Source organism: Rhamphochromis longiceps, linkage group LG4, assembly GCF_057381845.1.
Source record: "Rhamphochromis longiceps isolate RC_006_pf linkage group LG4, R_longiceps_female_GT1.1, whole genome shotgun sequence".
Lineage (NCBI taxonomy): Eukaryota > Metazoa > Chordata > Actinopteri > Cichliformes > Cichlidae > Rhamphochromis > Rhamphochromis longiceps.
The window spans coordinates 23630339-23655593 of NC_140560.1; the positions used below are offsets into that span (position 1 = coordinate 23630339).

The 25255-nt window shown below is 41.2% G+C and overlaps 1 protein-coding gene across 4 annotated transcripts in view; it reads right to left on the minus strand.

Moving 5' to 3' along the window:
* Positions 1–6466: 6466 nt before the first annotated feature.
* Positions 6467–25255, minus strand: part of LOC146671633 (nuclear GTPase SLIP-GC-like) — a 31786-nt gene continuing 12997 nt past the window's right edge. The window contains exons 5-24 of one of the 4 annotated variants that reach the window (XM_085403901.1): positions 20097–20138; positions 19954–19992; positions 19510–19534; positions 19296–19367; positions 18929–19016; positions 18509–18725; positions 18154–18351; positions 16318–16524; positions 16052–16218; positions 11891–11948; positions 11725–11812; positions 11474–11595; positions 11083–11259; positions 10834–10982; positions 10625–10742; positions 10407–10515; positions 10188–10318; positions 9571–9655; positions 9402–9488; positions 6467–8156 (exon numbers count right to left, since the gene is read on the minus strand). In XM_085403901.1, coding sequence (XP_085260027.1) covers positions 9409–9488; positions 9571–9655; positions 10188–10318; positions 10407–10515; positions 10625–10742; positions 10834–10982; positions 11083–11259; positions 11474–11595; positions 11725–11812; positions 11891–11948; positions 16052–16218; positions 16318–16524; positions 18154–18351; positions 18509–18725; positions 18929–19016; positions 19296–19367; positions 19510–19534; positions 19954–19992; positions 20097–20138 — 2172 coding nt within the window. In that variant the 3' untranslated portion in view covers positions 6467–8156; positions 9402–9408. Of the gene's footprint in view, positions 8157–9401; positions 9489–9570; positions 9659–10187; positions 10319–10406; positions 10516–10624; positions 10743–10833; positions 10983–11082; positions 11260–11473; positions 11596–11724; positions 11813–11890; positions 11949–16051; positions 16219–16317; positions 16525–18153; positions 18352–18508; positions 18726–18928; positions 19017–19295; positions 19368–19509; positions 19535–19953; positions 19993–20096; positions 20139–25255 lie in introns of all 4 variants that reach the window. The other 3 variants (XM_085403902.1, XM_085403900.1, XM_085403903.1) reach the window with 3 other exon arrangements.

Consider the following 25255-nt stretch of genomic DNA (forward strand, 5'->3'; position numbering starts at 1 on the left):
TCCAATCGCATGGCTGGCCACACCATTTCACGATCATCCAGGATCTCATTTGGGCTGTTCTCGCCGTCAGTTTGTTCTCCAGAATCCTTCTAGTAGTTCAAAAAAAACCAATCTACACAAACAGTGCAGAACAATCAATTTCTTTTCCCATTTTGTGTTCTTAACATGAGCTCATTAACTTCTTTTCCAAATGCATTAATCACAAATGGCATTCCCTTTAGCTTTACCAAGTTACACGAGTTACAGTAACTTGTTTGTACCAGTATCAACAATTTTATCAAAATTATATCACAACAAAGAACATCAGCAGCTTAAACAGTAATGTAAACAGTCATAGCAATGAAAGTGACATTCATCCTTAAGGCTTACAAGCAAATGTAACTTAATTCAGTGCAAATACTATTAAACTTGAAATATGCTCATATCTATTAAGACATAACCATTCTAATATAAACAGAGCTATTGCTTCTACTTGAATACCTCCCCGATCGGAATATGGCTTCAGTGGGGTGGGGTGGCTAACAGCTATTAGCAGCTAGCATCGCATCTAGCATCGGCATCGTTTAGCTCAAAGCATTCAACACTTATAACACACTGTAAAGAACAACAGGAGAAGTAAAAACAAAACGCCAGATTCTCATAGCTCCCGATTGGTTTTTGTTCAAAGGTTTCTGAGCTAAATCGGCTAGTGAAATACATTATCTAACTTAACAGGTAGCTAACGAAAGCACGTGACTCACCGGGATTTTCAGACACAAATAACTTGACAGACGTTATTCCCTTTGTGGTCAGAGTTCGGGGCCAAGACACTTTTTCCATGCGCTCCGACACGTACTTAACCGCCATCAGAGGGAAGATCTCACAGGAAGAGACAGGTACTACTTCCTGCGCACTAGACGCAAGGTCGTCAGAATACAAAACTGCATCACAGCGCCCCCTTGTGACAATAACAGGCTATAGCCTTAGATTACAAAAAGGGATTTTGCAGCCCTGTATTTCACATGGGTTACATTTGGCTTACCTGTTATAGTTTAGTTGGGGCCCTTGGCGTGGCTGGAGGTAAGGTGTAAGGAGCCATGGTTTGCATGGGTAGCCACTGTCCCCTAACAAGTGGCAATTAGCTGGCACATAGCGTCTCTCAAAAAGCTGTCTGATGCCACTCTCGGAGAGCATTCTCGCATCATGTGTGGAGCCTGGCCATTTAGCCACAATGTCCAAAATCTTACAGGCCGCATTGAACACTATTTGCACATTGATGCTGTGGAAATTCCTCCTGTTAACAAAGACAGCCTCGTCCTCTGATGGTGCAATTATTCTCACATGTGTTCCATCAATTACACCCACCCACATACCTCAGGGTTCTGATTACTTTCGTCTCTGGTCTAATAGCGTTGTGGCGTCGAGTTGGTGACGTTGTGGAGGTAAACACAGACGACACGAGAGCTCTCGATAAACACTGCTCGTTTATTACTCATCACCACAGAACTGAACACTTTCCCTCCAAAACACAGCAACAATACTTCCTGAGAACTGGGTGTGAGTGGAGCCCTCCAGTGGTCCACCACACATGCCCCCCCCCCCCCCCCGAACACCCAGTAGGGTTATCCCCTAGTCCAGAACCCTTGCTTTGATTAAACGTCCAGAACGGCTGAACCGGGGAGGTGGAGAGCTGGCGGAGGGGAAACTAGCCTGAGGGCCAGGCTGGCATGGGCGGTCAGGAAAAACTGAAGACAGCTCGGGCCCCGCCAGGTGGGGGGCGCTCCCAGAGGAAGAAGCAGGGTTGTCCAGTCCAGTGGAAGGCGGGCGGCCACGGCGGGGGGCCTGAGCCGGCACCACCTGGTCATCCAGAAGCACATGTGCTGGTTTAAGTCTGTCAACAGAAACAGCCTCCTGCCGACCCCCAAAATCCAAAAGGAAATGCTTCCGGCCCGGTTGAATAACCCGAAAGGGGCCGTCATACAGTGGACGCAGCGGAGGTCTATGAGCGTCATGCCTGACAAAAACAAACTGCGAAGAGTCCAACGACCTCGGAACAAAGGTGTCGGGCACACAATGGTGCACTGGGCCAGGAAGAGAAAACGAGTCTCTTGGGGGACGGGGAGACAGCACAGAGGGAGCAAAGCACGGGGGTGGGCTCTCAGGCAAGAATTCCCCAGGGACCCGGAGGGGCTGACCAAGGACAAGTTCAGCCGGGGAAACCCCAAGGTCTTCTTTAACCGCGCAGCGCAACCCCAGTAAAACCCATGGAAGGCGGTCAACCCAGTTGCCATCTGTGAGAGAAGCACGGAACGCGGCCTTAAGCGACCGGTGGAAACGTTCGCACATCCCGTTGGCCTGCGGGTGGTACGCAGTGGTTCGGTGGACTTTGACCCCCAGGCCGTCAGCCATGGCAGACCAAAGCTCGGAAACGAACTGGGGGCCCCTGTCTGAGGTAATGTCGGCGGGGGGACCGAAATGCGAAACCCACGTTGACAAAAATGCCCTGGCCACTGCTGCTGCTGTAGTGGACACCAGAGGCACTGCCTCAGGCCAGCGGGTTGTGCGGTCCACTACAGTCAAAAGGTGCGTGAAACCTTGTGACTGCGGCAGAGGACCAACCAGATCCACATGCACATGATCAAAACGCCTCCCTGGAACGCGGAAGGATTCGAGGGGCGCCTGTGTGTGCCTATGGATCTTAGCACGTTGGCATGGGATGCACGCGGCTGCCCAGTCTTTCACCGATTTACGAAGGCCCGGCCAAACAAACCTAGAGCTGACCAGCTTGACCGAGGCCCGGACGCCTGGATGAGAGAGGGCGTGTACGGAGTCGAAAACGCGACGACGCCACGAAAGGGGAACTACAGGGCGTGGACGGCTGGTGGAAACATCGCAAAGCAGGCTAGGCCTGCCGGTCCACACGGGTCTGTCCTCCAATACAAGGCCTGTTTGCGCAGACCGAAGGGCAAGGACGTCCGGGTCGGCCTGTTGGTCCGCGGCCATAGCCTCAAAGTCTATGCCAACATAAACAGGAGAAACCAGCACGCGGGATAGACAGTCAGCCACGCAGTTGGACTTACCAGCCACGTGCTGAATGTCAGTTGTGAACTCGGAAATGGCTGCCAACTGGCGCTGCTGGCGCGCGCTCCAGGGATCAGAGACCTTGGACATCGCGAATGTCAAAGGTTTATGATCGACGTACGTGGTGAAGCTCCGACCCTCGAGAAAAAAACGAAAATGGCGCGTGGCGAGGTGTAGGGCCAGCAACTCCCTGTCAAAAACGCTATATTTGCGCTCACTGTCTCTAAGCGTGCGACTAAAAAAAGCGAGCGGTTGCCAGACACCGGAGACCCGCTGTTCTAACACTGCGCCCACTGCCACGTCTGACGCGTCGGAGGTCAACGCAATCTCCGCCGACGGAAACGGATGGGCCAGCAGGGCGGCATTTGCCAGCGCGGTCTTGGCCCCAGAAAATGCCCGGATGCGTTCAGGGAGCCAATCAATCGGGTTCTTAGCTGTTTTACCCTTCAAGGCAGCATAGAGAGGCTGCAGCAGGTGCGCAGCTCTGGGGAGAAAGCGGTTGTAGAAATTGACCATCCCCAAGAACTCCTGCAGCGCTTTAACGGACGCAGGACGCGGAAAAGCCGAAACGGCCCGGACCTTGTCTGGCAACGGAACCACACCGTCGGCGGAAATGCGGTGGCCCAAGAAATCCAGAACCGGCAAGCCGAACTGGCACTTGGAGGGGTTGACGATCAGGCCGTGTGCCGCCAAGCGCTGGAAAACCTGATGCAGATGGGACGCGTGCTGACTCTCAGAGCAGCTGGCCACCAATATATCGTCAAGGTACACGAAGACGAAAGGCAGCCCGCGCAAAACAGAGTCCATCAACCGCTGAAAAGTCTGGGCGGCGCCTTTCAGGCCGAACGGCATGCGCAAAAATTCAAACAGGCCGAAAGGGGTAATAACGGCAGTTTTGGGGACGTCTTCGGCGCGCACGGGAACCTGGTGATACCCCCGCACCAAGTCAATTTTAGAAAAAATCGAGGTGCCGGCGAGGTGGGCGGAAAAATCCTGGATGTGGGGAATGGGGTAACGGTCATTCTCCGTGACATTATTCAAACGGCGAAAATCCCCACACGGGCGCCACCGACCGTCTGACTTGGGCACCATGTGTAGCGGAGAAGCCCAGGCACTATTCGAGCGCTGCACTATGCTGAGGCGCTCCATTGCGGCAAACTCTTCCCGAGCGACGGAGAGTTTCGCGGGGTCGAGGCGGCGCGCGCGTGCGAACACTGGGGGACCGACCGTCGGAATATAATGTTCAACCCCGTGCTTCGTTGCCGTGTTCGAGAAATTAGGAACAGTCAGTGAAGGGAACTCCAAGAGCAAACGCTGAAAAACATTCCCTGAAGTCACTAAATTAGCCCGATTCAGGGGCTCGATGGCACGAGTGAAACAGGGCATTGATGAAAAAGACAGTGCGTCGATTAAGCGTCTGTTAGCGACATCGACCAGCAGTCCGTGGGCACAAAGAAAATCAGCGCCCAAAATAGGTACAGAGCTAGCGGCAACAACAAAGGTCCATTGGAAATCCCGACCATGAAAACAAACAGTCACGAACCTTTCCCCGAACGTTGCGATGGGAGAGCCATTAGCCGCAATAAGCTGCGGTCCGCAGCCTGCTGCTAAACTGTCGGCTCCGGACGGGGGAAGGAGGCTCTTCTGGGAGCCGGAGTCGACCAGGAAACGTCTCCCAGAGCGCGAGTCTTCTATGAAGAGCAGTTTGTCTTTGTCGCCAGCGGTCGCGGCCGCTACAGCGCGCTGGCGGGGTCCATGTCCCAGGGTCGGAAAAGCGCACGGCGGCAGGCAGCGGCGCGCTCCGGCGCCAAAACGCTGATGGTAGAAACAGAGGTCCCGTCCGTGGTGTCGCTGTGCCGCGATCTTTGCCGTCAGCGAAGGATCGGGTACGTCATGGCAGGTCAGCGGGGAAGTGGAAGGCGCCGCCGGCGAGGCTGGAACTAGGTCGTGATCGTGGGAAGTGCGGGTAGCCAGGAGAATACGATCCGCGTCCTCAGCCAGGGAGCCATAATCCTTCGTGCCCAGAAGCGGAGAGTTGGCGAGGCCGGCTCTCACGGCAGCCGGCAGCTGTCGGAGGAAAATGTGGGCGAAGAGGAATCCCCCGTCGTCCGGTCCGAGAAAGGATAGCATGTGCTCCATCAGTTCGAGAGCCGTACCACCACCCAGGCCTGAGAGGGAGAGGAGCTTTTCGGCTCGCTCTGCGTCGGTGAGGGCATAGCGCCGAAGAAGCAGCTCCTTAAGGGCGGCGTACTTCTCTCGGGTGGGTGGGTCCCGGAGGAGAGTCAACGCACGACGGGTGGCTAGCGGGTCGAGAGAAGCCACCACATGGTGATATTTCGTGTCGTCAGCCGAGATGCCACGAAGGACGAACTGGGCCTCCACGTGCACGAACCACGACGGGGGATCGTGAGGCCAAAAGTCCGGCAGCTCGAGCGCCACAGCAAACGTAGCTGCAGCCGGAGGCAGAGGGCTGGCGGCTGCTGATGCATCCAGAGCGGAGTTGGCGCCACCATCGGACTGCAGCATGTTCGAGTCAGGGGTCACCAATGTGGAGGTAAACACAGACGACACGAGAGCTCTCGATAAACACTGCTCGTTTATTACTCATCACCACAGAACTGAACACTTTCCCTCCAAAACACAGCAACAATACTTCCTGAGAACTGGGTGTGAGTGGAGCCCTCCAGTGGTCCACCACAACGTAATTGCATCCCTAAGGAGATCCACCACAAACATGATTCCTGCACGATCCAATCTGTAGCGTCTCGATAATTCCCTGTCATCCAGTGTTTGCAGGACATCTCTCCTGCCTCTTCTGTTGGCCATTTTGTGCAGCTGCTTAGGGGAACTCCTAAGCCACTAAAAGTCCTCTTCCCTGCTCTTAGCAGATCTCGCCTTAGGACCCCTTTTAAGCGCTAGGAATCTTGAGGAATAGCTTTTATATTAACTGGGATTGTCGTGTCACTTTTAGGGGAAATTCTAAGAAAACGTCATGACTCTGAGAATTTTCTTAGAATTTGGCCGCTAGGAGCCAATTTTTGCACAAAGATTCTTTAGGGATACGGGCCCTGGTTGATAAATGGTTTGTGGTTCAGTCTTTACAGTTCATAGATAATTTTGCTCTTTGTTACAAGCTACTGTGGTACTGCAAAGTACTTTTTGGCAGGTAGCTTAGTTGTAGGGTCAGAAAAAAAACACAAGAACAGGGTTTGAAAAACCATGTTTCCATCTTACAACTATAGAATCAATACAGAATAGAAAAAACAGAAAACAATATGCTATAATAACTAAAGTAGAAGGACATATTTTTGCTGCTGCTTTATTACTTATGACAACCAAAGAAACCATTGTATTACAGTAAATTAATATTTATGTTAGAAATGTAAGTAAAATGGTAAACATAAGACATGTGCTATAGAAGTTTAAGAATAAAACTGACAAATACATCACAAAACTAAATACTCAAATTTACTTAAATTGAATCTTAAAAACTGGAAAGAATCTGAATATCACAGTATCCCTGTGGTTTAAAGCAGCAGTCCCCAACCCCCGGGCCTCGGACCGGTACCGGGCCGCGAGAGTTGAGGCTCAGGTGAGAAATGTATGGTTTTCAGGGTTTTTATTGGTTTTCAGCGTTATTTTGTTATCGTTTTTATCGTTAACTCTGTTTTCATGGGTCTTTTCACGTGTGTTATGAATAAATCTTCTTTTTTTCGGTACCGGTACTAGTTTTATTTTGTTGTATTTATCCGCGACACCTCAAAGGCCGGTCCGTGAAAATATTGTCGGGCATAAACCGGTCCGTGGCGCAAAAAAGGTTGGGGACCGCTGGTTTAAAGCACTAAAATATAAAATCAATGTTACAGATATAAAAAATCTGTAACATTGTAGTTCTACCGCTGTATAATTTTCTGTATAACTAGGGTCTACAAATAATGAACAAATACAACAAAATGGAGAAAATAGATATCAAAACATCTTTGCACAGAGTGCTGCCTTTTTGGTTTAGACCCTCACAATTAAAACCTTAAAAACCCTGGGAGGAATTCATGCTTAAAAATCTTCATCTATCCATTTTCTTCTGCTTATCCAATTCGGGGTTGCTGGAGCCTTTCCCAGTTGTCAAGCGAGAGGCAGAGTACACCCTAAACAGGTTGCTAAGGTTATTACACTCAACTAAAACTAAACTAAAAACTAAGACTAGATATGAATATTTTAGTTAAACAAAATAAAAACAATAAACAACAGAAATGATTAAATGACCTCATTTGAAATACAAATCAGAGGAAATAGTTTTAGTTTCAGTATTTGTTAGTTTGGTAAAAATGTTATTACAATGTGCCTGACATGGTATTGATGGATGTGTTTGAGACACTGGACATGTAACAAGACAAGTGGGTCAACTGTTTTCAAAAAGTGAAACATTTCTATTGTTTCCACTGGTTTTCCTAAATTTTGTATTTGATATTTCCACTAAATACAACAGTAATTAAAAAAAATTAACAGTAAGGCAAGGCAAGTTTATTTATATAGCACAATTCAACAACAAGGTGATTCAAAGTGCTTTACAGAGACATTAAAAAACAATAAAAAGCATGATTTAAAATTGATCAAAAGAAAAAACAGTAGATAAAATCAGAACGTAACAGTAATAAAAACCAACTAAAACTAAACTTTTTCAAACATTAAACAATAAATTGAAATTGTAAGTCTTGAAACTAAACAGAAATGAAAAATAAAAATGAATGACAAAATACAAAAGTAATAACACCAATTAACCTAACCCCCATGCATGTTTTTGGCCTGTGTGAAGAATTTGGAGTACACAGAGAGCACCCACACAGACACAGGAAGAAAAAGCAAAGTCCACACAGAAAGGCCTCAAACTGGATTCAAACCCAGGAGCTTTTCTCAGTGAAGACTGAAAAATCTCATTTCACCAAATTCATTAAAAGTCAAACACAACATTCAAAGACAGCAGGCAACACAACAGAAATGTCTGTGGTGATATCCAGAGACCTCATCCTTTTGGTCAGTGTTCCCTCAGAGATGTTGAGTGGGTCATCAGGTTTCTGCTGTTACTGTGTGGAGTAAATCTGAAACATCCAGTAATAATAAGCACAAAGATTTTTAACACTCAGCTGCTCAGGCAAACAGTAAAATTGCCAGTGCTTACAGCTAGCTTTAAGATGTCTTGAAAGCTCCTCAGCCTAGAATAGAAAATCTTAATATCTGTTGTTTCTGTTACTGTTTGTATAGAAAATCATTTTTGGAAACACTTTATTTTAACATGTTTGAGGTGACTCAGATGTAAAAAGGGTAAAATAACACAAATTATAAGTGGTGATATTATTCAAATACTTTGTCTGTGCACAGAAATAATTAATCCAGCATGTTTACCTCAGCTGTCAGTCTGATATGAGTCAATAAGTCACTTCTGTCCAAAGACTGTGGAGAATATTCAGGGAAGTTTTTGAGCATGTCCTGAACGTTTATTTTGGTAGTGCTGCTGTTTTCACAACTGTTAGCAGTTGTTTAGCAGCTGCTAGTAAACTTCTTTTAAAGTAAATCTAACATTATGGTGTCACACTTTAACACTTAGTGAAAAAAAACTCTCATCCAATGTAAGAATATAATCAAACATTTTATTTTTTTTAGTTGTAACTTTTAGAGCTCTGCACGGTGAAGCTCCCCAGTATATCTCTGACCTGTTGAAACCTCATGCTTCATCCCGAGCACTTAGGTCTTCAGGTCAGAGGCTACTGGTGGTCCCACGTACTAGGTTTAAAACACGTGGGGATCGGGCTTTTCAGGCACTGGCACCTAGGCTGTGGAACTCTCTGCCGTTGTCTTTACGCTGTCTAGACTCTACTGACTCCTTTAAAAAGCAGCTGAAGACATTTTTATACAAACGGGCTTTTAATTAATTTTAACTTGTATGTCTGATCTTATTGTAAAGCACTTTGTGATTTTTATCTGTGAAATGTGCTATATAAATAAATTTTACTTACTTACTTATCAGAGAGAAATGGGGATGTTTAGGGCACCGGTGCATAACATTACCTGGCACAATGTTAGATAAGAACCAGCTGGGTTTTTTTTTTTTTTAGCTGAGATGATGAAAATACAAGCGGACAGCTTAAATGGCCATATGTAATTTAAAATGGCTATTTTGGATCTTTAAATTATGACAAAAGTTAATGTATATTTAGGTGCTTAGGATTGTCATCAGATTTCACCCCCTCTCTTTGAGAATTCACAGGAACTATTAAAGTAATTTAACACAAAATGGTTAATAATAATAATAATTCTGTGACATGAAATAACATTTAAATATTTACCTGGTTACTATGATGTCATTTCTCCCTCTTGACTGCGCTTAACTTCATTGTAATGTTGCTGCACAGTTTCAAGATGCTCTGAAACATCTGAAAAACAAAAAATAAATAAAACATGCTTTGGCATTGTTCAACATACATGATTCACCTTTATAGCCTATATTTTCTTTACCTGGGAGACTCTCACTCAAAGTTGATGCCTTGAGTGAGTGTTTAATGGAGTGGTCCATGGTTTCCTCCAGTTCCTTACAGATGATCTTCTAATTAAACATCAGAGCTTTTATTACTTTTTCCAAAGTCAAATATTGACGTTTAGAAACACCTGAAACATCTAAATTAATGGGTAGATGTTTGTTTAGAGTGCTTGTGGCCAGTTTATACTTCAAACTCTTCAGTCCAACCCATCGTATCAGACTAAATCTTTGTAATGCTGAAAAATAAAAATATTAACAGCAGCCTCACTAATGTTTAGAGAGCAGGGGTGGGCAACTTCCAGGCTTCAAGGGCTGGTGTCATGTAGGTTTTAGATGTGTCCTTGATCCAACACAGCTGATTTAAATCGCTACATTACCTCCTCAACATGTCCTGAAGTTCTCCAGAGGCCTGGTAACAAACTAATCATTTGATTCAGCTGTGTTGACCCAGAGTGATATCTAAAACCTGCTGGACACTGGCCCTTGAGGCCTGGAGTTGCCTAGCCCTGGTTTAGAGAATGTTCAGACTGAGCCAAAGCACTCAAATACAGAAAAAACACTACTTGGTCTCATTGTATGTTATAATTTGACAAACCATCAATATATTCATCTTCTTCATCATGGTCTTTTTTGCGTCCTCATACATGTTCCTATTTAAGGATACATGTGTCTCAATAGTCTTCCTCATTTTTTTCAGTGCATCAGTTCCAGAAATTTTTTGTGCGTCTACAAGAAAAGAATAAACTTTGTCAAAACATTTTTTTTTTATGTACAATTGTGATTTATTACAGTGACAAGCTGACAATCTTCTTACCTTCATAGCACTTTTTCATGTTTTTCTCAATTGTCTCTGTTAGACTGTTGTAGATGATTTTCTTCCCCTTTAGGATTATTTTGTTGAGTTTTGCCTTAATTTTATCCTCCTTAAAAACATGAAACATGGATGAGTTAATAAACAGAATTGGTATTTGAAGAGTGAATAGGTAAATTCTGCTATAATAAACTGACAAACTGGATAGTTTCATGTCGTACCTCTGTCTGAAGAAATATCAGCTGCAGTTTGACATCTTGGTATTTTTGAATCAGCGAATTTGTGTCAAGTGAAAATCTACTGATGACTCCATTGAAAGATCCGCCTTTAACATCATTTCTGAAAAAAATGTTTCATGATGGCAGTTTTGACAAGTTTGTTTTAATCATTTTAAGTATAGTGTACAGTTTAAATTTTTGTTTATTCTCACGGGAAGGTCTTTCTGAATTTTTCATCAATGCTGTCAGTCAAGCATGAAGCTAATACTGTGTTGAGATTTATTTGTTCCCCTTTTTTTGTTTGGTGGATGCCGTATTTCCAAACCACAGCCTCTAGTGTCTTGAAAAAACTAGGCTCTTGCTGAAACAAATTGGAAAACCATTTCTAAACACATGCTCATATAAAGGTCAAAATCTGTTGCTGTGATGTTAATTATAATAATTATAATTCAGATACATACATCACGGTCCAAAAAAAATTTCAGTCTTTCTTCAGAGGTTTTGGAATTTTTAACGCCTTCTGTAAGACAATGTTCAAAATCCTTGATCGCTTCATCAACTGCACTTTTGACTTGATCAAGTTCTTCTCTCATGTTTTTCTCGAGAACTTTACATACATCATCTGCTTTTCCAACACCCTGAAATTAAAAAAAGTATATTTATTTTCTATTAAAGCAGTAATAACATAAATACAACTCTCTATTTTCATTCATCATTTTGAAATTTTTTTCAGTCAGTTCCTGTCAAGAAATCTTGATAACTAAAATCTTGTTAGGTGTCAGAGTTATGGAAACATTTGAAGTTATAAATTTGTCATTAATATATAGTTCCACATAGATAACTTGATCTCACCGCTTTGCTACACCTGGCACCTTCAATCAAAGACAGAATCCCATAAGCTCCATTCACATAGTTTATTGTCTCAGAGTGGCAGTCGTTGAGATTTTGCAGGAAGTCTTGAAGTTTGGGTATTTCTGTAAATAAAAGTAATTTAATCTAATAACTTCTTACTGGTTTACATAGAGGGAAAATAAAACAAGATATGCATTGAATAAGATTGTTTTCTTTTAATCACAAAATATTCTGACATGCTTACAACCTACCATTGTCATCTTCTTTTACGCGTTTTCTTTTCAGGAACTCATCAGCACTCACTGTGAACACTTTGAAACCTTTATTGCTGAACTGCTCCTGAAATAATGTGTTTTAATTTTAATGAAGCTTTGCCTCGCCATTACAGAAAACTGTTTGAACATCTTTAAAACTCACACTCAGTTCCTGGAATTCGTTCATCACTTCTTCCTTGGCTTCTTTGTTGTTTGGCACTCTTAAATGGATAGAAAAGAAAACTGGACTCAACATATAGCTTAATCATACAGCAACACATCAAGAAAATAGCTGAGTGTTTGTCTTTTAAAGGATTTGCATGTGGAGTGCAAGATACCTTTACCACTTCAAAAAGATGTGTCAATAAGATCAGCATAATTAAAGGACTGACCACTTAAGGCCCCGCTTTTCTGCCTTCTTTTTATTTTCTGATGGGTCTTGCTTTCTATTATTCCTGACCTTTTTTTTTTTTTTTTATTGTTTATGGTTTCATTCAATGGTAAATGGCCACATGCTTATACAGATTCTGCAGACCACAGTAGTTAAAGTAATAGTTCTGACTGCTAGTGAAAATAGTTTTATTTACAAATAACTGAATCACTGAACTAACACAATTCCTCAAAATGTTTGTACTCTCTGCTTATATTCCTTCATATTAAATAATTTTTAAATAACTTATTTTAACATTGCATTCAACAACAAACTTAAAGGGCCAAATTGCAATATATTTTTTCACGTCAATATATAGGCTGCAAGGAGGGGGGGGTGTGACGTGGGCCGCTAGTGGCCCCCGGGAAATGAGTTAGAGACCCTGTTCTGAAGTATAAAAGGACAACGCTTTGTCATTTTCTAGAAAGTTATGTTTAGCTATGTGTATACCACGGGATATATTAAAAGTGGCACCTTTTTGTCAAACATGCTGAAAGTGGAAAATGAGAAACATGTCCCATGCTGTACTTGAACCCACAACCTTAGATAAACAGATATAAACTGTTTCGCATTCGTTTTGTATGGTAGTGCTAAATCACTACAGATGTAATATATTTTTGTCCACTATGGTTTTCTGGCGCTGTTTCAAGTCTGAGTCGCCGCACTTTTAAAACTTTCCACTTCCAGAGAAGAAATCAGATCTCAGAGCTCTGTGATCATTATCCACAGGTAAGAAAAAGGTTATCTGAAATAAGAGTAAACCTACAGAACAAATATGCAGCTGTGTTTTGAAGGGTTATCTGATTTATGACAGCTAGCGTCCATCATTTGGTTAAACAGTTGTGTCAGTTGTGCTGAAGTGACGAGCTAAATGATGAATGAACGGGAGGTTTCAGTTATTCGTGTGTTGCTGTCATGTTGTAATGGTAAATAAGCTGGGTGGGTTTCTGACAGTGTTGTGTTCATATCTTACGAACATTAGAAACGCTCACTGACAGAAATAGAGCACAGACCTGCTATTTTCATTTCTTCAAATAAAAATTTCATTCAAACACTTTTTTCTATATCCAAGTGTTTTATATCTAACATTCACACTAAGATGAATACATCAGATGGTCGGTTGCGTCGTGTGTCTGGCGACACTCTTTATGGAGGACATTGAATGACATCTATCAATTCGGAACCACGATAATAGAATTCTGGCTGATTGGAGCTGGCTCGGACCTGGCTTATTGAAGAACAAGAAGTGGCTACAGCTGTTCAAAATCCCACAAGGCTGGCTGACATGATAGACGATGGGCAGGGCTGTGAGTACACAGACTGTGTTTATTGAACGCAATATGGATAAGATCTTGGAGAAGAAGATCAGCTGTAAGTGTAAAGTGTAAAGTGTAAAGTGTGCGTGTTAGTCCCGGAACACGGAACACACACACACACACACACACACACACACACACACACACACTTACATTCACCCCCCACCCCCTCCAAACGCCTTGGAAGTGTCTTCTATGTTGTCAGATGTGATGATTCGTGTGCTATGTGCTGAGGTGTTTTTTTTTTTCTGTGTCTTGCATGCAGACTTTCTTTACTGCCCTTCTAAATTATACTGTCTATACAGAGATGCTTCCTGGTGCAAAACACTGTCTTTGCATTCACCTAATAAACAACACAGGATTATCATGGTATTGTTACAACCCTCTCTGCTAGGGGACAGGGAGTGAAATAAAGGTTTTATTGCAAAATTCAAACAGAAAACCGACAGGGCCGCGTACTGCAGACCACTGGACATATAACCAGCACAAAATTAACTAAACCTAAAACCTAAAGCTAACTAAGGCTAACCTCACGAGCAGTAACACCACAAAAATCTACTCAAGCTAGGTTCAACCATAGTTAGGGGTTAACAAGCAGAGTTCAACACTATGAACAGTGTTTAGCGAGCAGGATATCATCTCAAATGTACTTCATGAAAGTAATTAATGCAGAAACACAGCCCCAAGGGTGGTAACACTATATAATATAATTTACAAATAAACAAGACAATCAAATAAAATCATAAAGTAATGTGAAAAATTAATGTTACCTACATTATCTAAGTACAAACTGGTGTTTATCCTTTGATAATGTAACACAAGCTTTGTCCCTACCAGGCCTTGAACCTGTTCTCTGACGGTTCTGTGTAAGCAATCTTTTTTTTATTTCATTGGCTGTTGCTGCATTCACACTGAATGCAATACAGCCTGCAGCGTGTGTTGCTGCATTCACACTGAATGCATTACAGCCAATACGCAATGGCCCCCCACAGAAAGAGTAGCAGTTTACCCACTAAACCTCTCAGTGAGACACATGACAAGCTAACAAACTGTAGATGAGCCTTGTGGTGAGTATTACCTCATAGGTGGGGCCCAGACTATGGTGAGACACAGACAAACCAGTACACAAATTATATTCAAATGAGGGATGCTGTAATAGAGTGAATTGTTGCCTTATGGCTTATAAACTGGGAAGTGAACGTGATATCGATGTGTTTTAAAAACTGTGGGGATCCCAAGAAGTTGTTCTACACATGTGTGGATTTTTATTTGTGTAGAGCTTAAATTTAAGGTCACAAGTGCGAGTTAAAAAATGTTCTGTAAAAACTTTGCTCCAAAAGTGGTTGGTGGAATTAAACAGGGAGTGAATTTCCGGGTACTGTTTATAAGGCTGGGGAAACCTGCAGTAAGCTTTCGTCACGACGAAACATTTCTCCCACTGAAAACACTGTCCAGTTGAACAGAATCAACTTTTGGGGATTAACTTACTTGGATGATTGAGCATGTATCTAGATGTTAAAGAAAAAAAAATTCATCCGAGGATTTGTGTGCCTCACACTAGCCTCATGCTAACTCTCCAATACACATGAATGGGGAGGGATTTGAGAGACAGAAAAACTGTAGAAATGAAGTGAAATAAATATCTTAGTTTTGCAGACAGTTGCTCTGGTCAATTTGGTGTAACAGTAGGGTCTAAGTCAAACGGTGTGGGAGAAATATGGCCTAAAAGAAGGAAAGTGATTCAAAGTCAATGTGACCCTATCAGCAGAAAAGAGGAATATTTCAGAAAGTGTATAAAATTTGAAAAATCTGAATGGAAGCACGCAGCTCACAGACAAGCGACAAACGGTGTGAGACTAGTTAGCGGCTAAAGACGTAGATTAATAATAAACAAAATGGCTGCTGCTTTACAACGATCCAATGAAAATGCAAATAAGAAAAATGGCCACTGACATTAACATCCATGGCACAATTTATTCTTTAACATGCAATTGGAACACCTTAAGTCTTTTCAAAAAATTTAAAAAAAATCCCTGCCCTTGAAATAACAACAAAGGAATAACTAGAGAACACATTTCCTAAAGAAAACTCAAGTGTGAATGCAGATAGCTGAATTGTTTGAGATGAAATGTCATAACTTCTGAACCTTTGGTTGGAAAAATATCCATTGAGCTGAAATACACCGAACCATTCATCTGAAAGTCAAAGTGCAGAATTGCTGAAAGCTGAAGTTCACAAAGTCTAAATTTTCTTTTGTCATTAATCAGCTTATTCTGTTCAGCTACTTTCAAACTCTGAAACTACTTCTTCTGTGTGAACTTCTGCTCTCATGTGAATGAGTTGGTGTATTCAGTGTACACACTGGTGTACAAGACAAGACAAGTAATTATAAAAATTCAACTCAAACGATTCAGCTGTCAGCGTTCACACTGAATTTTCTTCAAGAAATGCATTCTCTAGTAAACTGGTACTATCTTAGTCTTGATAATAGTATGTGTCTTTAATATGATTTTTGATATCAGTTATTGAGTACTTTTGCCAACACATCCAGCACTGTGTGGTTTGGTAATTCACTTACCGATCATCTGCAGGATCAGACTTGGTGCAGATAAAGTGGATTTGCCGACATTGACCACCATTTCCAATGAGCCCATGTGCACTTTTTAGGATCTCCCAGGCTTCAACTTCTGATGCTGCTCGAGTAATTTCAGCCACAATCCACACAGTAGAACAATCTACAACAATCTGAAAGAGAATCATAGAATGTCAATTTTAAATAATTACACAAAACAATGTTCAGACAACACAGGACAAAACAAGATGCAGTGGATGTGAATAAAATACCTGTTTCCACATTTCGTTCCTGCTCTTGTTACGATCACCATTTCCAGGAAGGTCCACAAGTGTGACATGCTGCAGGAGCTCATTGTGAGGCACCCTGACAGTCACACTTTTCACTAGTGGCCAAAACCACTGCTGTGCTTTATATCCATCTTCCTGCTTTGGTCCACCCTTTGTGTATATACGAAGTTTTTGAGATAGCTCTTGAGCCTGCAATAAGTGAAATAAATACGATAATGCAAAACACGTAACCTGTACAATCACTGAACGTGTCTTACAAATTGGATTAAAGAAGTAGTGCAACGTAAAATATGACTGAAGAGCAACGATAACGTGTAGTGAGTATTGTAGCTTTTAGTGATACTATACCTGAATACGTACCTATACCTAACTGAATTTCCCAGAGGAACCAACCCGTGGAATTAATAAAGTTCTATCTATCTTTACAATCTTGCTAAAACTTACAATTACAGTAAATTAGGAGCAGAAAACCCAAAATACAGCACAGGCTAATGTAAGTATGTACAACCATATGTACACTCTTGACCTCAGGAGCTACTACTGACATCTTTAGGATGAAAAACTTTTTGAAAGCTTTTCTCATACCATCTATCCATAACATGATTTTTTGTTTGTTTCAAATCCTCTAAATCCATTTCAGTGGAACTCAAATTTGTTTGTTTTTTTCTCCTTTTTTAAAGCTATTCCTTGATGAACTTGCTGAGTTGCACAGCAACTATCACTCATTCTGTTAAAAAACAAAAAGAATTAGAACCTCCCCTGGTACATTTGGTTGTCATTTTATGGATTTGGAGGTGTGATAAATGAAAATGTTCTCAGTTACAAATCCACTAAACTTGCAGTTAAATTAGTCCAATTTCTATAGAGTAGGCCGACAGTAAATTATGTCAGTCCTCGCAAACTGAAAACATAAATACTTTCTCAAAGAATGCATTATTTAGAGTTTCTGAGCTTACTTTGTCACATTCCAAAGATTTCTTCATGGAGTTTAAAAATTCTGGAATATGTCTGAAATGCTTTTCTTCAATGAGGTTTTTGTTTTTCCATTCTGAGTGCTCAGATAAAGTAGAAAAGGTCTAAATAAGAATCAGTCTTCCCTATTTAAGTAAGTAAGTAAGTATTTATTTATTGTCATTGTCAGAGAACAATGAAATTGCGTTTGGGGCTTCCATACAACCCGTAAATAAAAAAGAAGAAAATAATAAATACCCCTTAAAACCCAAGTGTACATATTTAACCCAGTGTGACTCCAATGCAATAAGACAATCCTTAGCAATAACATGAGAACATGACAAGTAATGTTCGTGGAAATTCAGACAAAGACCTGAGAAACATGACAAAGTACAACAATGCAACCCATTCAATATTATTGTACTGTGAGATATGATATCAGATATGATAGTTATCTATTTAAGAAAGAAAGGGGGGCAGGAGGGGGAAGAGAATAAAGATATGATGCACCAATGCAGACCAGTTCAGTATTTAAGTAGGATGGCAGGACCTGACAAGGGAGCTCAGTGTGCTGAGCTGCAGGAGGCAGCTGGAAAACATCTTAAATAAACATTCACATTTTTGTTTGTGTCTTTGGTCCTTTGATCACATCTAGTTTTTAAACCGGTCAAAAGCAGCACTGAGGTTTGATAAGGCAAGAACAGATTTGTTTTGTGATTTTGGTCTGTAGCACTTATCAAAGATGCATTATATTCTACTCTGTTTCTATTTTTTTTTCCGTCTATAAATTATATCAATTTCAGACTTTGCAAACAAATTTCACTCAGGAAAACAAGAAATAAGTAATAGAATAGCATTTGACCTTACTGTGTCACAATTCAAAGATTTCCTCTTGGACGCTAGAAATTCTGGAATATTTTTGAAATACTTTTGTTCTATAAGGTTTTCAGGGGATTTGTCTTTCCATTCATCTCCATACAGGGCTGACATCTTTTTAACCATGTCCCGATAGTCATCATCACCTTTCTTGTAAGTTTTCAGTGACCATAATTCATCATGCCACTCCTAAAACAAGATAAAAACAAAAACAATCTTTGGGTTTTCTTAAATGTCATGCAGACTAACTAGAAATTATAATTATTATAATTATGTATTATATAATTATTATATACATACTTATATATACATATACTGTGAAAAATAAACATTCATTTTATTGTACCTCTTCTTTAATGAACTCAATTTCCGCTTCATACTTTAAGCTACGTGTGTTAGCCTCCACTTTAATCACGACTGAGGTGCATGCGCTGATACTTCCAGTGGGCAAAAGATTCTTCTCATCAATGATGGCATTGATTAACGAGCTCTTTCCAGCCCCAGTTCTTCCAAAGACACCAACCAGCTCTCTCTTGTTAATCCCTAAATCACTGATTTTATTCCTATGGAACAAGAGTTTAAATGTGAGTTAATTTATTCAACAATGAAATGTATCGCAAAATTAGAAAGCCATCTCTTTGTGAACACCTTGTGTGTATGATTTCCGTTCACCAGAATGGTCTTACAAAAGAGATCTGGATCTCATATAAATAAAGCTTCATTATACCTTAAGTAAAAGGTCTTACTTAAATGTTTATATACCCACTTTATAAAAGCACCAAGTTCTTCTTTGTCGTTTATTTGGTCCTTGATTTGTTTCATTATGCGTTTCACTTCAGACAATATTCTGGTGTCTGTCAAAGTGAAAGTAAAGAAGTGTTTAGCAGGAATTATGAACCATTATAAACACACAATGTGATACACTGATATCCAAAAAGGGTAATGTATCAAGTTCTTATGGACCACTTACCAAGTACCGGTACTTATGGCACAAGTTGATTGTTCAATGTTTGATTTGAAATAAGAAAAATTTAATATAATACCTCAGATACCAGCAACCTGATGATAAAGTTTTTTCCCGCTATATAAGAAAAATTTCATTGGATATGCTGTTTAGAAACAAATAAAAATACCTGAGTCACAACGTCTTTTAGCTGCTGGGAAACATTTGAGGGACTCAGCCTGAAGATCCAACTTTCGCTTTCCTAAGCCACAAAAAAATATCAGTTTGTTGGCAGGGTCTCTCTCGATATCCAAACTTGAGCTCAATGGAATCATTTAGTCAAAATAAAAATATTTCTGCTTTGAAAGATGAATATCAGATGTAATAGATAGTATATATCTTACCTTTGGAACTTGTGGATGGCAAAACCTGAGGATGAATATCAGCTATACAGATCACTATTTGCATTGGCATTGTTCGTTAACAACATTTAAAGGACACTAACATACAAGTTTTACAATCAACAAACGTAAATGCAGTGATTCTTTTTATTAGCCAGCAGACTGATGAAAAATAAATTATAACCTTCGTCTTAGTAAACATTGGTGATACTATGAGGCAATTCTTTCGCATAATTAAGTCCCAGTCACAAAGAGCTATAGAGACGGTTGGCAAACCTCCTAGCTAGGGCAAAATGTATATTCCGCAACCCCCTATGAATTAAGTTTTTAGATTCAGTCATTTATTGGCTTCTGTAGAGAGTGGTCAGTCTCTATAAACCAGAGAATGGAGCTTTACTTTGTATCAGGCAGTTGGCCCAAATGTCTGAAGTTCAGTATAATCCTTACCTGAACCACATCAGCTGCTTCTTCATGCTCCTGTTCAAGCTGCAGATAAAAAGTGCAAAGCAGTGTTTAATATTAAGCTCTTAAACATGTATTTGTCATGTGGACATTAAATCTGAAGGGGAAAAAAACTGTTTTTAACTTACTTGGAAAAGAACAATTGGTTCCTGATTTGAGTTTTGTTCTTCCTATCACAATCAAAACAATTAAAATCTACATTAGTTAAGAATTAATACAATTAAATATAATTACTGCCAGTGAAACATTGTCACCAGTGGGTCACTTGGTGTTTGCTTTCTGCATTAGAGTATGACTTCTTGTTCCAACACACAGTGGTGTTTTTGTGTAGCTTATCTGGGTAGCCAATTTAATTAAAAACTTATAACGTATTTCAAGGTGTAATCTTCAACCATTCACTCAGGAACACAGAATTGGAGACTCGACTTCACACCCTTAAACATCCCGTAGCTAGCCAGGCCCCTTTAGCCGGGGCACAGCCGAAGGTAGTGTAGGCTCCATTGGCTTCCTCTGGCAGATTGTCCCGAGCAGTCGGGGAAACAAGATGACTGGGTGACAATAGGGCTGCCACGATTAGTCGACTAGTCATGATTACGTCGACTATTAAAATTGTTGACAACTGATTTAATAGTCGACACGTCGTTTGAAGCTTTGTAAGATCCCAAAAGACGCAGGAATGAGTAGTAGGATTTAAGAGTGTAATAACGGACTGAAACAGAAGATGGCAGCACTGCATGTACAAGGATGCCAGCTGCCGTTAAACCCCGAAGAAGAAGAAGTAGCTGTGTCCCAGAATTCATAGCGCGACCCAGCTCAGTTTCCAACAATGGCGGCAGCTAGTTAGTGTTAACATTACTCTTATTATTCTTTCTGGGTCACAAAATAAACGTTTAACATGTTTTCAGGCAAGAATGTAGCTGTGTAAACCTCAAATGTCTGCTCAGTTTATCAAGACAACACATATTTTCAAAAGCGCTCCGACGTTTTCGGAGGCGTCTGTTACCCACTAGCTCGATAGCTAGCTGGGGTTCAAGGCTCACTAGAGCCCGTGAGAACACTGGACTCCCGGCAAATCGTTTTCAAACCCACCACCGTCTTTCGCTACTCAGGTTAAACATGATATATAAGTCATTTAGATAACTTAAAAATGTTATTGTTTGGCCTTTTTTTAGTATTTTATTTGTTCCTGAGTAAATCAGTTTGGCTGAGATTAAAGTTATAGTTTTTACACAGCTGAATAAAAGTCAAGCAGACAGCTGATTATCAGAAGTGTGAGATGCTCGAGAATATACTCCGGTGTCCCGTTATATTTTAGATAGCAAGGAGTTTATTAAACTTCACCGAAACAATCTGCAAATTTCATTAAAATTTAACAAACTATCATCTTGTCTTTATTTTTAGTTAGCACATACCTTAAACACTTAAAGCTGTAAGCTAATGATAGTTATATAAGAGCAGATGCTGCTGGTGCAATAAGCTTGTACGTTTTATGTCCAATGGATGCATGATCTGATTAGTTGACTAATCGCAAAAATAATCGGTGACTAGTCGACTATCAAAATAATCGTTTGTGGCAGCCCTAGGTGACAATGAGGAGGAAGCCCCTGGTACACCACCAACCCATTCATGTGTCTAATTGTTTTTCCCTACTTGGCGACACACCCGCAGGGGATCAAACTCTGGTAATTGGTGATTCTGTTCTGAGACATGTAAAGCTAGAGACATCAGTCAAGATGGCCTGAACAGGCGACAGTGAGGGAAATTTAAAACTGCTGGCTAAGGGTAAACATAAATTCAGTAAAATTGTAATTTACGTTGGCAATACTGACATCCGGTTATGTCAATCAAAGGTCACTAAAATTAATATTCAATCGGTATGTAACCCTATAGGCCAGCGGTCCCCAACCTTTTTTGCGCCACGGACCGGTTTATGCCCGACAATATTTTCACGGACCGCCCTTTAAGGTGTCGCGGATAAATCCAACAAAATAAAACTAGTACCGGTACCGGAAAAAAAAGAAAATTTATTCATAACACGCGTGAAAAGACCAAGGAAAACCGAGTAAACGATAAAAACGATAACAAAATAATGCTGAAAACCGATAAAAACCCTGAAAACTATACATTTCACACCTGAGCCTCAACTCTCGCGGCCCGGTACCAAACAGAGAGTTATTCCCATACAGCTTATGACAAAATTTGATCCGAAGTGATTGATGGCCCTAATCACGACCTTTTGACCTCCCGCCCCTCCCCCCCGGAAGCGTGTAATGAGCGTGACGAATCGCATCCGGAGAAGGGGGGGTGGGAAACCCCCCGCGTGACGAATCGTATCCTGAGAAAGGGGGGGGTGAACCCCGGAAGCGCGCCATCTGTTGCTAACCGTGTCGAATTGCATCCTGAGAAAGGAGGGGTGAACCTCCGGAAGCGCGCCATCTGTTGGAGGGGAATAAAAAAGCAGAGAGGTGGAGCCCGTCACAATTTCTAAGGCACAGACACAAGATGGATTTCCTTCTGCAGCCCCGCAGCGGTCCTGTGTCCGATGAGATCTGCTCTCCCAAAGAAGAAGGCTTTGAATATGACATATTCAAATACAGCATATTTACTATGGAAGGCCTCGATCCGGACCTTATGACCCTACCGGAAATACTCCGGAAGTGTCTAGTCATTTTCAGACCTGTTGCGTCATGTTCCCTAAGCACAGCGGTGATGCAGCAGATGATTCTGTGATGTATAGAGAGACAGAGCGGATGTAATTTTACTTTCTTAAGCTGCACCGGCGTTTGTAATGGAAATAAAGAGTGACTTCCTGTAGAGATTTCAATAGTATTTTATTTTCCTATAATACAGACGCTGTAAAAAAAAACAAAAAAACAAAAAAAAAAAAAAACAACAACCCTCTCTAACTATTGGTATTGTCAAGACAAAGATGCGAAAAACAGATGCTTTGCTAGACTAGGATAAAATGAGAGAAGAAACGGGAGGGGAGTCGATATCTGTGACAGTTCTACCAATCGCGAGGAAGAATCCGTGAATATTATGTCAGCATTCCGTTCAAACAACGCCGCCGATCTCACACACACACACACACACACACACACACACACACACACACACACACACACACACACCCACACACCGCGGGTCAAGGAGGAGTGAGACGGCAGAATAGTTTTTTTTCTTCATTACTTTTACAATGGGGTTTCTCAATAGATAGAAAATGATGACGCTGAGGAGTCAACATCCGATATTATCATTGCTTGTAACCCGGTAAATAATTTCGTACATCTCCCCATAAAACAAGTCTTAGTGGAAAAAAGCTCATATTCGAATAAGTTTATTCCCCTCTGTGGGAAAGAGTTTTTTTCTCAGAGTCAACCATGAGGCGAGTTTTGTCAACAGCAAGAACAACTGTTGCCCATAAAGTAAAACAAATATCCGCCTCTAAGTCGTATTTTACCGTTGCAGAATGTGGAAAACAGACAGCCCTCACAGGAGGCACCATAGTTAAAATATTTAAATTTCAACTAAATTTGTAGTAATGATCGGATTTCCTCACTTATCTACACCACACTCCTTGTCCTTGATTTCTTATCGTTCCTCTGTCCCTTAATAGAAACCACATATATAGAAACTATCCTCCCTTTCAGTTGTCTTTTGCACTTCCATATCGCAAAGCAGTTACTGTAGGTTATTTTCTGCTTATGCATTAATGTAATTAATTAACTTATTTATCCTTAAGTAAGGTAATGACTTGAGTTCTAATGCTTTTTGTCTCTTGAGTTAGCTGTCAATGTGGGATTTTTTTCCCCCTTTTGTCCAGTTAAAGCTGCCTTTCATTCTTCAACACAGCTTAAACTCTAATAGGTAAGCTTTCTCGTAATTTCTTAGTTCTGCAGGCTTCTTGAAAGACATCCGAGACTCTTCTTTGGATGCTGGCTGCCTTTTGTTTTGTTTTCTGTCAAGATGATCCCACACTGCTTCGATTATCTTGAGGTTCGAACCCTGGAGAGATCAATCCATGACTGATGCGTTGTTTCATCCAGGCATACTTTGACTACATTGGCAGTATGTTTGCGATCATTGTCGCACTGAAAAATGAAGTTGAAGCCAATCAGACACTACGTGGTATTACATGGTCGATCAAAATCTGGTGGAACTTTTCTACATTCATAATTTGATTAATTTGGATAAGAGCTCCAACAACACTGGCTGAAATCCAGCCTCAAAGCACGGTAGAGTATCCACGCTGTGTTAAAGACGGCTATAGACATTCACTGTTGTATCTCTCTTCGGACCTCTTCCGTGCATATTTCAAATTTGGATTCATTACTCCATAAGACATATTACAGCTGATTTCTTTTTCCAGTCAATTTCTTGTGTAATTTGGCACACCTCAGCCTTATTTTTCTCTGTTCTCCTTCCTTAAGAATGGCTTATTAACAGACACCCTTCCAACTCAGATAACTTTTGATGAAATGTTTACAGCACTCGAGTTACTCGCCACGGCCATCCTAAATGCTAAAAACACTAAACTTTAATTCTAAATTACGTAATTAACGTTAACCAGAAAAAACAAGCCAAAGTCGAAATGTTGCTGAGCTGACCTGTGGTATGCTATGTCTTCTAAAGCACGTATAATGTAAACAGAACTGGTCTTTGCACAGAAGCCTGTGGAGCTTCATAATTAACCTCAGTGTGTGAAGAGGACTCTCCATTTAATAATAGCTGTAATAAAATGTTCTGGCCGACGGTGTTAAACGCTGCACTTGGGTCTAGCAGGGAAGATTTCAACTTTTCAATATGAATGAAGGCTGAAAACTGATTAGATTAATGTCTGATGATCTTTTCTGTGCTTCTTCAAGTTTGTAACACCAAACATATTAAAGGATGATGTAAGGCTCACAGGAAGAGTTTAATTAGACACACATTTACTATTTTTCTTTATACTCTTTCTTTCTTGACATGTTTAATATGATTACTATCAGAGGAGAAAATGAACCTTGTGTAGTCTAAAAACTTTTTTATTTAATCAAACTGTAATGTTGTTGAACTCTGACGGACGTGTCTTTTAATCTTGTCAACAAATCCTTAATCATCTAAATCTGCCATTTATCATCTTGTAAAATGTTCCCTCTGCTTCTGTTGCACATCTCCCCCCCCCCCCCGGACACTCTCTGCTTCACCAGCCCTGTGCAGCTGGTCCAACCCCTGCCTGCCTCCTTAAACTGGGGTGTTTAAATCTCTTTACCTCTGTTGTGAACTTCACACAAAGTTTGTGGTAACA